Here is a 12,850-nt window from a genome sequence, read left to right on the forward strand (position 1 = left end):
CCTCCACTGACAGAGAAAGCTTTATACAGAGCTGTAGAAATCCTCTTCATTTTTCTCAGATTAAACCATTGACCACTCTGCCTGAGCCTATCGACCGCCGTGCTGTCCTGCAAGCCCTCCTCGTTGCTCTGTGCAGCGTCTGGCGTCCTTTATGTCTGCCTTTGTAGCGGAAACACAGCGGTCCGTCTGTGTTTAGTCACCGGATAGCTCATAATTCTATCTTCACACTAAGGAGGCATGAGCAGGCATTAAGCTCTTCTTATGATAATCAGCAGAGCCTTTGGTTTGGCTTGAGTGGCATCTTTAGTGCAATACATGCAGCACATAGTGTGTTCTCCTTCCTCCAATGAAGTGGATCTCTTCCAGCTCTAATGTATATCCTAATATGCTCACCCTTGTCTGATTGCAGTAAGGTCATCTCATTTAGCTCTCCACTATTTCAAAGAGTAGAAGTGGAAATTCTCATGAGGTACCGGCGAGGCAAATCACCTCTTGAGGAAAAACTTTATAAAAGGTTTCACTTTTAAAGGACACTCAAGCGCAGCAATTTCTGAGCATTAATGAGAGTTAATTGAACTCATAAACACTTAGCAGCATTGATTTAAACACTTGAATGTAGTTTTTACTGTGTGCTGTCCTCACTCTTTGGCCTTTAGAAGGTATTACTCAGAAAATCATTTAGCACTCACAATACTTTTTGAAAGACGGTGTGCCTTTGGCTTAGCGGGGCCGGTTAAGTCCCATTCAACTAAAACTGTAAACCAACATGAGCAATTAGCACACTGAACTTGAGAAGCAAATTAATTTTTGAGTCAGGCGAATCATATCAGTCAAACATTTAAATTACTACTTATGACGGAGTGCACCGATCAAAACTCTAACATAAATTGAATTTTATTACAATATTAAAGCACAAAATCTGTCAGAATGTTGCTGTTTTCTGTACAATCGCCGACACAATCCTGATTTTTTTTCAGATCAGTTACCAGGGCATCGAGTCGTCTGATCCGGGCATCAACGTTCCAGGACCCAGAAGAACAGTATCCAAACTTAAGAACGAGACGTACCACATGTTCTCCAACCTGCACCCCGGAACCACTTACCTGATCTCTGTGCGAGCGCGAACGGCGAAGGGCTTCGGCCAGACCGCCCTCACCGAAATCACCACTAACATCTCAGGTACGAGCCAACCGAGCGTCTTAAAAGCTGCGTGAAAGCAAATAGAAACGTGGAAACAAACATCCTTCCCATGTCGAGGCTGCTCTCTGCGCGCCGTCACCGCTTATCGCTAATGCAGCATGCAGGTACAACACTGAGACTTCACCCACCGTGTGCTATAATTAGGATGCAGGTTTTCTCCCTTTTGACCTCGGTATCTGCTCCTCTTGCTGAGACAAAACTACTGCTCCCAGAGTGTGAGAGCTGTGTTCCATTGCCTTTTTTTAAACTAGTGGCGCACTGTCATCTCACTGTCCTCAAGACATAAATTAACTCATAGGAGGCAGAGAAACACCACAGAGGGGACACTGCTGTGTGTTATGTATAAAGAAAAAGATGCAGTGCGTTCCTGGGACCGGAATGTCACTTCTGAGAGTCTCAGAGCTTATTACTGGTGATAGAAATCCAGCCTTTCGTGTTTCTATTTCCTTTTAATGATGCATTTGCGCTTGTTAAGGGATGGGATTACACCTCTTAGGAACACACAACACGGCCACTCCTGCGCTGTCTTGCTCACACATTCACTCCCCCTCGCCCCTCTGCTGCCCCGATTTCTTTACAAAGAGGTCCGGTTTGTTTAATTATAGATTTAGTGCACAATCACAGCTCACTGGCAGTGTGTCAGACAGGATTCTGGCACAAAGCCAGACCGCAGATAGAGTCCAAAAGTCTTTTCAGATCATCCTCAACCTCCTCCACTGGCCCACGGTGCAGAACATTCACTTACACTGAGCGTCTCTCAAATCTGCACTGACAGCCAGCAAACACTGAACACCTTCAGCAGCTACTACTGTCAGCATCTTCAAGCAACACCCACCGCAGAGTATCCTACCCTCTTTTCTAGCTCGACAGAAACCTTTAATATCGACAAACGCTCGTCTGGTTTGCCTTAATGCCTCACCTTAATTGATGTCAGCTCCTTTTCTGCTGCCGTATTAGCAGGCTGCTTTTTAATATAATAATTATTGATTCCTCATGAACAGTTTGCTCTCTTTCCCCTCGCTAATTGACTGCTGATATTAAAGAGAAATGTGCTGCCACATCTCCGGGGAGGAGCATGACTTTAGCCAAATCCTGCCAAATGAGAAACCCATTCAATTTAGCCTCACTCCCATGACTTTTAATTGGACTTGTAGCCAAGACAACTAGAAAAGAAATTCAAAAACAATATACTGAATATGACAGTGTTGGGTTTTGGGCATATGAGCACTGTTGGCCCTTTATGCTGAGAAAGGAAGAGCTTTCTGCTAAAATTAAACTGTCTGTCTGTTTCATGTGACATTTTAGGGCTCAGCATGTTTACGTGGAAGGAGAAAGAGGCAGAGGCAGTGTTTGAACTGAGTTAATGTTGCCTAAATGAGCACCGGCTAAGGCGAGGTTTGTGCATGTGTGTGTGTGTGTGCATGTGCTTTAATTGCTTCTGACAACTTTGTTTCCGTGTCCACAGCTCCTACGTTTGATTACGGAGACATGCCGTCCCCCCTGAGCGAGACGGAGAGCACAATTACCGTCCTGCTGCGACCCGCCCAAGGCAGAGGAGCACCTGTCAGGTACGGATGCCGTGTCAGATGTACGAAGGCACTTCAAAAAGTTCTTGGCCTCAACATCACGGGAGAAAGATTGTTCTTAACACAGTCTCCTTTAAGTTCAATGCACTGGGCTCACCGATATTCAAGCTTTGCTATCCCTTCGCGGGAGGAGGTCTCATCTTGAGCCTTCAGATATTCCTGAACAGCATGCATGACTTAACCATCACCCTCAAATGGCAAAATGGGAGTTTGGGAAACAGATAGAAGTCAGACGGGGCAGGTCGTATGAGTAAGATGAATGGCTCAACAGTTCAAAGCCACATTCTGCTGCATCTCACACCTGTACTGTGTGGACTAATGCTTAAAGCAACAGCAGCCGGCTCCAAGCTTTCCTCTTCTTTTCTCTTTGATTGCCTAAAACAGGGGTCTCGAACTCCGGTCCTCGAGGGCCGCAATCCTGCAAGTTTTAGATGTTTCCTTCTTCCAACACACCTGATTTAAATGATCAGCTCATCATCAAGCTCTGCAGAAGCCTGATAACGATCCTGATCATGTGAATCAGCTGTGTTGGAAGAAGGAAACATCTAAAACATGCAGGATTGCGGCCCTCGAGGACCGGAGTTCGACACCCCTGGCCTAAAACATTTACATTTTTGTTTTTTAAGGCTTAATCGTATGTCGCTATGAAGTACCCTCGTATATAATATACATTTTATACAACCAAACATGGCTTATTAAAGGTGCACATCCATTTTGCATCCAGCACCTACCAGGTGGTGGTCGAGGAGGAAACCGGGAAGAAAGTGAAGCGGGAGTTGGGGCTTCAGGAGTGCTTCCCTTTGCCCATGTCTCACGGCGAGGCCCAGGCCCGAGGCACGCCGCACTACTACACCGCCGAGCTGCCGCCCAGCAGCCTGCCAGAGGCCAGTCCCTTCACCGTGGGCGACAATCACACTTACAACGGCTACTGGAACAGCCCTCTGGACCCCCGAAAGAGCTACCTCGTCTACTTCCAGGCTATGAGCAACTTCCGAGGGGTGAGTGTCTGTTAAACTCCCACCCGCGGTGCAGCAGATCTGGCAGCACTTCATCGTGTAGCTGGAGGCATTACTATTCAGAGCAATTCTGAGCTCAGTGATGAGTGGTGTTAATGAGTATCTGTATTTACAGTTATAATGCTGTGGCTGATGCTGTAGGACAGTTGGCATTGTCTGGGCTCACAACCCTTGAAAGAGTATTTATGCAGTGAAGGAGGTTGTTGGATGAAAACAATCTGAGCTGGCAATGTAGCTACTTGAAAATTATGAATGTTTATATCCCAGTGCTTTGATTCTTTGCAAACAAAGCGTTTCTGGAACAGGAATTACTTGCATGCTTTACTTACAGCTAGCAAAGCAGTGATTAGCTGGAATTACTCAGAGTAAACAATGTACTTCACTTTGCGCCACTTGCCTTTTGTTTTCTCTCCTTTTACTATTCTGTCTCATTCCTTTCTCCTCTGTCTGCTCGTCTCGTTCTTTATGCGCCTAATCAGTCGCTTATCTAGTTGACCAAGGTAGCACAGACCAAAAGCTTTTGCATGTCTGCATTTGTACACACATTGCAAAAACCTGAATCCTGGTCGTAGGCCTTTTTAATTGAGGAACGGCGAGTTACTCCACTCTGCTGTGTTTCCTTTCATTTCCTCGTTCTTGAGCAGACAAAGACCTCCAGTCGTACCCAGAGGATGCCACATTACCTTTCCAAATTCCATTACAGGAAGAGCTGCTACCTGGGTGAGGCAATTACTTAAGGATAATTGGGCACAGGTGCAGATGATCAGAGGTAGAAAGCTGCTGCTTTAGTATTCGCAGACTGTGGCAATGAGGCAGAGAAATGTTGCCGTAGGTAACGCGGCCTTCTGTGATCATCCTCTGGGAATAAATACATGCAAGCAGGGTCGCCGTCAGTGACTTCTGTCAGTCGCTGGTTCTTTTCAACCCTTATTCATCGCATTAGCGTGTCATAGAGTCCCATGAACAAGAGCTGGGTGGCTCATCCCCACTAGTAGCATCTTTTTCCAACCCAGTGGACAAACACACGGAGGGAGTGCAGTGTGAGCACTTCACACAACCAGGCGACTAAGAATGGGATTAGATAGGGGAGGCCTGGCTTTACCGGCGGATGGGATTAGGTTTTGTTTAGCCTGGCAGGGGGCCAGCATCCATGACCCACAATGAGGGGAGCACAGTGCCAAATCACACAGCCAACTCTGTCCCCAGCCTCTTCAAACACTGCTGCCTTCGCCTGGAAATACACTGTCGTAGTACCGAGTGTTGAAATCTGGGCATCTGTCCTGTCTTGGTCTATGTTTGTCAGGGAGAGGGTGTTGTGTCCTCTTTTTAAGCACAAGATCTCTTTTTTTTAAACCAAAAAATGTCAGCTAAAAAGCGTGTGATTTAGCTAAAGTTCAGTAGAGTTCAAGAGCAGCGTGTTGCTTGGCATATAACTCACACATGTCACAGCGGGGGACAAAAGACATGTCACAGCAGGACTATGACAACATGAGGATCACAGCAGTGGAAGGAAAAAAAAAAAAGGTGTTGTGTGCGTATTGTAAAATAAATTTGAAAAAGCATAAAATTGCCTAACAAACCACCAATTATATATCATGACACCTTTGCCTGTTAATGATATTATTAACATTTCACAGTTGTCATTTTTCACTTCGCACCGTCGACGGTGGTCACATCCACGTGTTAATGAAACTGTCAATTAAAACCACAAAGCAGATGTTTGACTCGCGCCGCCTGTACGGACCGGGAACGTTTCAGCAAATGTTTTGTGCCATTTCGCGTCTTATCCTCCGTGTGCAATTATGCAACACGGGCCTTTTTTTACATTACAACGCTGTGCTCACGCTGTCACTAAAATGTGGGCCAGAAGAGAGTATTTTAGCATTTTAAATTTGACTTTGTACAAAAGGATAAAGGCGTTCAGCATATGCATGTACTGAAGGGTATTTTTGTGGTGGTTTTTGTATTCAGAAGATGGAAGAGTAATTACCTTATGGCCGCTCGTTTTAGCAGAAGAAATAAAAGACCCGTACCTGGCAGTGAAAGCTGCTCTCTCCTAAGAATGCGACATTTGAAAAGTCACACATTTGCTTGGATGAAACAGTTGTTGATAAAGTTGTCGTGTTTGGCAATCATTTAAGCGCCCTTAACGCTTTATTAAAATGCAAGCAGAATTGTCGGCTTCCTTATTTTGTCGTTTAATTGCGCACCTCATTAAATCAGGCTCTGTTTAAGTTTGTGTTTGCAGAGAGACAACATTGCACCTAATCCCTCTACAACAGTGGCAGTGTTAGGAATAGTTTGAACAGTATATAGGACCCACGATATTTGGCATTTACCCATGCTAATTATCTGGAGAGCGCCTGTCAAGCCTCTGTAATTGCTTTGATTGATCCATCTAAGGAGCTACTTGAAAGACCGTGGATCCAGATTGTTAGCTTTGCAGGCCACAGCATGGCCATTTATAACATCTACACTTAGATCTCCCAACTTACACACACACACACACAAACCCCGTAAAACCTCAAGTGTGTGCCGCGGAGCCCCCTTGTTGCATGTTGGCATTTGTGTATTGTATTTAGTGCTGCCAGGAACCACCAGCCCCTCTGGCGCGACTGCACAGAGAGGCATGTGATGTGTCTTCCGCAATCTGGAGTTTGCCAATTAACTCTACTGCTGAGCTGGTAACACAATAATTTAAGTGTGCACGTTACAGAACGCGGCGCTATCCATCACGACAGCCTGCATCAGTAAATAGATGTAAATGCATCCGTCTTAATTTGTCAAATCTCGTAATGATTGAATGATTTCAAATGCTTTCCTGGTTCAGATGAATCAGCTTTTTTTTTTTTTTTTGAAGGAAAATGTTTTATGTAATTGAGTCAGTCCCTGGAAAGCTGAAAGTCACCAGTCAGCATTTCTAGGGACACATACAGTAGAAATGAACCAGGGCTGCACTTTTAAATAATTTGATTAATGATTTTTAATTAAAACAAATGGAAAATCAGTAGCAATTGAAATAAATTATATTATGCTGTAAAGAAATGCAGCAAGACCTGCACGGTTTGCCCCGCCTGAAGTCCAATGTCAGCTGGGATAAGCTCCAGCCCCCCGTGACCCTCTGCAGGATAATGTGGTTATAGCTAATGGCTGGATGGAAGCCCATCAATAAAAATTAAGTCACGCTGATATTACTTCTCAGTTTAAAGTGCAGCTTTACCTCAAAATGTACACTTCAGAAAATAGAGCCGTATTTGGCTAAATGGCTGCTATAAACCAATCAGCTGTAACATTAAAACCACGGACAGATAGAATGGAAAACACTTTGTTAGAATGGCATCTGTCGAAGAGGTGAGTTATGTCAGACGGCAGGAGAACAGTCAGTTCTTGAGGTTGATGTGTTGGGAGAAGGATCTGAGTGACTTTGACAAACTGTAATGGCCAGATGACTGGGTCAGCTTCAGAACAGCAAGTCTTGAGGGGACCGTTCTTTGTCTGCAGTGGTTCCCAATGAAGGACAACCAGTGATCCACCAACAGGGTCATGGATCACTGATGCACGTGGGGAGTGAAGGCTGATCCTAGAGAAGAGCTACTGTGGCACATTTCCGTAACTAGACCAGTGAGCAATAGAAGAAGGTGGCCTGGACTGACTGGTCACGTTTTCTTTTTCCATCATTTGTCGTTTAACTGAGGATGAGATAGCAGCGGGATGTGAAGAAGGCAAGTAAAGAGGCAGTGTGGTGCTCTGGGAAACCTGAGGTCTCTGAGATTCATATGGATAGCACTGTGACATGTACCAACCACACAGAAAACATTGCAAACCACATACGCCCCTTTACATTAATGCTACTCCCTGATTGCAGTGGCCTCTCTCAGCTGGTTAACACTGCAAGCATTGTCCAGGCCTGCTTTGAGCAGCACCCTCCTCAGGGCCAAGGAGTCCTGCTGCCCATCCAGGTGGTGATGCTCCCAGCCTAAACACTCCCAATGGTGCAGATGTAAAAGTTCCTGAGTGAGCTTAAAGTCCCTCAGGCGTCGGAGGAGGTAGAGACGCTGTCGAGCCTCCTTCACCGGGGTGTTGATGTGACAGGACCACGTCAGGTCCTGCGTGATGTTAACACCCAGGTATTTGAAGCTCTCCACTCGTTCCACCTCCGTCCTGCCCAGACTCGTTTAGCTTCTGTTTGTTTCTCCCTGCAAAGTGTTAATAGGGTTACAGCAAACTGTCGCACCAAAGTGTCGGTGTTGTTTACATCTGCTTGCCCATGAGATCATGTGAGGTGGTGCTCTGCTCCCTCCAACCCGATCATCTTAATAACATCCTGTAGGGTGCGACGACCCTTTATTTTTAAATCTTGCAGTGTCTGATATTAGAGAGAGGAATATCTGTGAAGTTTCTCTTTATGTGTGTGATGCAACCTGATATAAAAATGTGTTAGGATTTCAAAACTCCTGTAGTGATATCCCGGCCTTACAGGACTTAAAGGATCTGCTGCTAACGTGCCGGCGCCTGATACCGCAGGACACCTTTGGAGGTGTTGCAGAGTTCATGCCTTGAGAAGGATCTATACAATAATACAGTATTAGACTGGTAGTGCTAATGTCTGATCGCTGTGTATCTGTACAGGAGGAAGGAATTACCCACATTCTTAGCTGCATGAGTTGAAAATATTGGAGTGCAGCTGTATTCCTGTGCATCTATGTGCCAGCTCTCCTGACACTCTAATAGTACAGACAATAAAAACTAGCGCTGCGTTGTACTATAAATAAAATCTATTTGTCTGACAACCTTGGTATGCATTGCTTCTTGCCTTTCTCTGACTGTGTGACATGTGTTGAGGAAGTGACAGTCTCTCTAACAGACAACAGGTTCGTCTGCAGTTTATTTCAGATCAAACCATCAAGTTAAGAACTTGTTTAAGTGTCTGTCAGCTTGAAATGGATTTTCAATTTAAAAAAGCAATTTAATGGGAGTTTGAGGAGTTTATTTTTTATTTTTTTGCTGATTTCCGAATAGGCAAATTTGCATAATTGTCCCATAATGCCTGAATTAGCATCTGTAAATCTTAATTTGATAATACATCTCCTCCATGAGGTGGCAGGATGGAATTGGATTACAGTCCTGGATCTCATTAGTGCTGTTTGACAAAGGTCCTTTTCATAACACTGAGATGTCATCAGATGAAATTTGAATAAAATTAATTCTTTTTCATAGTGGTGCACTGGTCTGAAACCCTCCTCTTAATTATGCTCTCTCCCTTTCAACTTTCATCTTTTCTCCTTCAGCAAGAATCTCTAATCTCCTTCTCACACACTTCACCACAGCTCTCAGATTTTAGATATTTTTTTTTTTTCCTCGTGTCGTCAGTACGTCTCTTAACTCAGAGGTAATTTGTCCTTTTGCTCTGACTCATTTTTTTTTTTTCTTTTAGTTTATCTTTTGTCTTTGCCATAAAAAGAATTATGCGTTCTTTGGAGAAGAACAGAGCAGCCCACTCGTGTTTAGTAATTTGAATTTTCAATCAGACGGTCGAAACAATAACGCTTCCAGATGTGGAGCAGCTTATCTGAGGAATAAATATTATGTTTTAGCATTCATCTGTGTGTGTTTTTATCACTTGTAATCATATTTTCAGCATGATATGTATAAATACGCTGCTATATGTGTGTGTGCCTCGGCTCAGTATTTCATGTCGCCCTCTTTCCTCTTATCATATCTCTTTTATGCAAAATGCAAAGCGGCACTTTCGTCTCTGATGTCTGTGTTTTCTTTCTCTTTCAGGAATCCAGAATAAACTGCATCCGCATCGCTCGCAAAGGTAATTCAACATGAATATTTCTCCTCCCGCGTAGACGGTGACCTTGAATAAATTTGCCTGCCTCATTTCTGAACCTTTTTCCAGCACTGTGCACTTTCTCATTAGATAAGAAAGATAAGAAATTAAGACTGTGGCCGCGACTTCCCTCTGCACCGTGCCGTCGCTCGCGTCGTCTCTCTCTCCAGTATAAAGGTGGAGATCGAGACAAATTCTCTCCGACTGTCCTGGTTGTTTAGCAGTGGGCCTCAGAGAAAAGGGCAACAAGCAGAGAAGGATTAGAGGTCAGGCTTTCATCCTGTTTGTTTGGGGGCTGACGCTGGGACACACTATATCAAAGACAGACTCTTTGTTCTCATCGGCAGCCCACCAGACAGCTACATCTGAGGGCTTTGACCTCAGCGCCGTCCAGAAGGGTCCTCCAGATCAAAACTTCCAGATGGAGCTACCTTGGCCTATCAGTATGAGAAAAACCTGCCCCCCTCCCCTCTCGTTGGCTGTACCCCGGCTTTTGGATTCAAAGGGACATGAAAAGGGCAGAGAAATTGACTCTAAGTCCGGATGGCAGGAGAGCCTCCTCTGCCGTAGTACACTGTCAGATCATGGTGAATAAAAGTCGTGTATTTATAGTTATCATAGCACCGCAACAGTAAGCGGAGCCTTGCAAGTAAATTGACTTGGCGGGGTGTCTTTTTTTGGTGAAGGCCTCTTTTTGTGAGTGAATAATGAAAGAGATGAGGCTCTCCTCAAGCATAAAGCCAAAAGGCAAGGCCAGCCATTTCGGCTCCGCTTCTCACTCCATCTGCCCCACACAGCCCGGTTGGGCATTGATTAATTACGCTTTCTCCTAGCAATGGACTTTACACAGCGCTTACCTCCTTTCTTTGGCGCAAAGCAAAAGAAAGAAATGAATGAAATGCACAATGGAGCTCCGATAGTTACATCAGGATAAGAAATATGAAAGCGTGCCATTAACAATGAAATGAAAATGGTGACAGCGGGAAGGGAAAAGAGGGGTTAAACGCACAAAGGAAGTAATGGTTTTTAAAGAAAAACGTCAGCCGTACATCAACATGCAGGGTGATGTAACCGAGGGGGGAAAAAAGTGATAGGAAAAAAAATTTGGGGTGATTTTCAATTTCAAGGTGCGACAGGTCAGAGGTTTTTTGTTGCTGTTTGTGATCTCCATGATCCCTCTACCATTAACATAGCCTCTGCATCATCGGGTCCTAAGCCGTTATTATCAAGCAGCCCATCACAGGCAAAGTGGAGGCAAATGATTCTGGCTCGGATAACAAAGCTGGAGATTACATTTCAACTTCCAGGTGACAGTTTAATTAAGGATCCCCTGGCAGGCTCAACACAACAATAGACTTCCATTTCTCCTCTAAGTGCCAATTTCCACCATCGGGCAGCTGGCAGGTGCATGGATTCATGTGGAAATCTATTTTATGCTCGTGTTTGGCTTAATAGAAATTTCGAGGCTAAATGTGGCAAAACCGCCTTATCTGTCCAAAACGTCAGAAAACCGAAATGGATTTCTCACCTCCTCATCTGCATTTTTTAAGCCAGTATAAAGTATGAAGTATTTCACCTGAATGTAATCTTAAATGAAGTCGCGGCATAAAATAAACAGCGAGTGCAGAGTTTGTGACTGAGGCTGTTTTCTTTTTTTATTGTTGTCGAATGGAGCACCTCTCGACAGGCTGGAATCTTTGTTATTTTCGGTTACTGTAGCTCGCAGACACAAAGGCGTCTTTGGTTGACAGTGTGTCCCTGTGTGTGAATAGAAACCACCGAAAAATCATCTTTGATTCACCGTCTGACTAAAACCTCTCCTACCACGACTGCAAACTAAAGTATACCTGTCACACATGTGGTGCCTATAAACAGGACGCACAGAAAAGCGGCATTTTTTTTACAACATGGTACGCACAGATAGCAGCACGAAATCCCAGCAGTTTGAGAAGGAACAGTTCCATTTTTAATATCAGGCCAGTGACTAATTCCTTCATTTGGATATGCCAGACACTCATCATTGATTAAAAATCCTGCCAAATAATGACATTATATTGTACTACTTTCATCTTTATTTGGCACGAGGCTTCTAAAGCATCCATAAAGTGCCTATGGGCTGCAGATAGTTGGGCTAAAACACGGCTGTGTTTTCATTTTCTCTGCCCCAGATCTGATTTTTTTTTTTCCCCCCAGCAGGCTACAAGATAGAACTCTATCCCCAGGCCTGCTCTGACTTTCTCTTCGCTCTCCAGATAGTTTGTGCTGTTCCAATAGGCTCAGAAGGGCTGGTTTCAGGGCTGTCAAAGCCTGGAGGACAGGCTGACACACAGAGAAAAAAAAAAACTAGATCAGTGGGCCCCTAGAACAAGACAAAGAAAGGCCCTCTGCTCAACACCATTTACATAAGTATGAAGCTTTATGCCAGAGAAATGAATAACCTGCTATTATGATAACGACCTTTCCAGTAGCTCGCAGACACCAGGGCACCTTGAGATTATACTGTAGCGCTTTGTGGACGATTCCGATTGGGGGGAAAAAAATACAATAGTTCATCCATTATTGACGAGACAGGAACCTCACAGGTTTATTGTATGTTCCACAGCATGAAGATGTATAATTTCCATCCAAAGGTGTCAGTTTATCGTCGCTGTGGAACTTTAAAGATCAACGATAGATTGAAGAACAAAGCCTCTTTTCTTTTTTTATACGTGACTAATGAATCTTCACAAATGAGTCTCTCCGCCTCACTCTGCCACATTTGCAAGTCTTGTGAACATTATCTTGTTCTGCACTAATTCACTGTTTATTTTCCACCCAAAAAATAATGGCAGTCGCAGTAATAGTATAAATCTTGAGCAGCTGAAGATCTCTCTGCATGCAAGCCTTTTCTTTTTTGTTTGTCATGTGCAAGTTGCCGTGTTGCATCACGGCGGATTGCAGGTTTATTGGTTTGGACAACATGGACAATTGCTGTCTGCCTTACTCAGGGGATCCCTCTTTATTTGCATGTCTCAGTTCATTTTTGCCACTTATTTGAAAACTGCCTCTCAAATTGGATCAGAGGATCTCCTCGGAGTCGTTAGCGTGATGGGATAACTTTGTGTGTTTTCATGAATGAGATCTTCGTTTTGTGTGCGTGAATGATGACGCCTTCAAAGCTGTGAATTCAGTTTTCCTACTTCTTTGTCAGGGTTTTCAGACTCTTTGTTATA

The 12,850-nt window shown here is 44.2% G+C and overlaps 1 protein-coding gene across 2 annotated transcripts in view; it reads left to right on the top strand.

Moving 5' to 3' along the window:
• Positions 1-12,850, top strand: part of LOC103360195 (receptor-type tyrosine-protein phosphatase U) — a 209,611-nt gene that overhangs the window by 150,813 nt on the left and 45,948 nt on the right. For both annotated transcript variants that reach the window (XM_008285875.1, XM_008285876.1), the window contains exons 10-13: positions 978-1,179; positions 2,666-2,768; positions 3,511-3,784; positions 9,587-9,623. In XM_008285875.1, the coding sequence (XP_008284097.1) occupies positions 978-1,179; positions 2,666-2,768; positions 3,511-3,784; positions 9,587-9,623 (616 nt within the window). The remainder of the gene's footprint in view (positions 1-977; positions 1,180-2,665; positions 2,769-3,510; positions 3,785-9,586; positions 9,624-12,850) is intronic.

This window comes from Stegastes partitus, unplaced genomic scaffold (genome assembly GCF_000690725.1).
Source record: "Stegastes partitus isolate 25-593 unplaced genomic scaffold, Stegastes_partitus-1.0.2 Scaffold420, whole genome shotgun sequence".
In the NCBI taxonomy this organism is placed as follows: Eukaryota; Metazoa; Chordata; class Actinopteri; family Pomacentridae; genus Stegastes; species Stegastes partitus.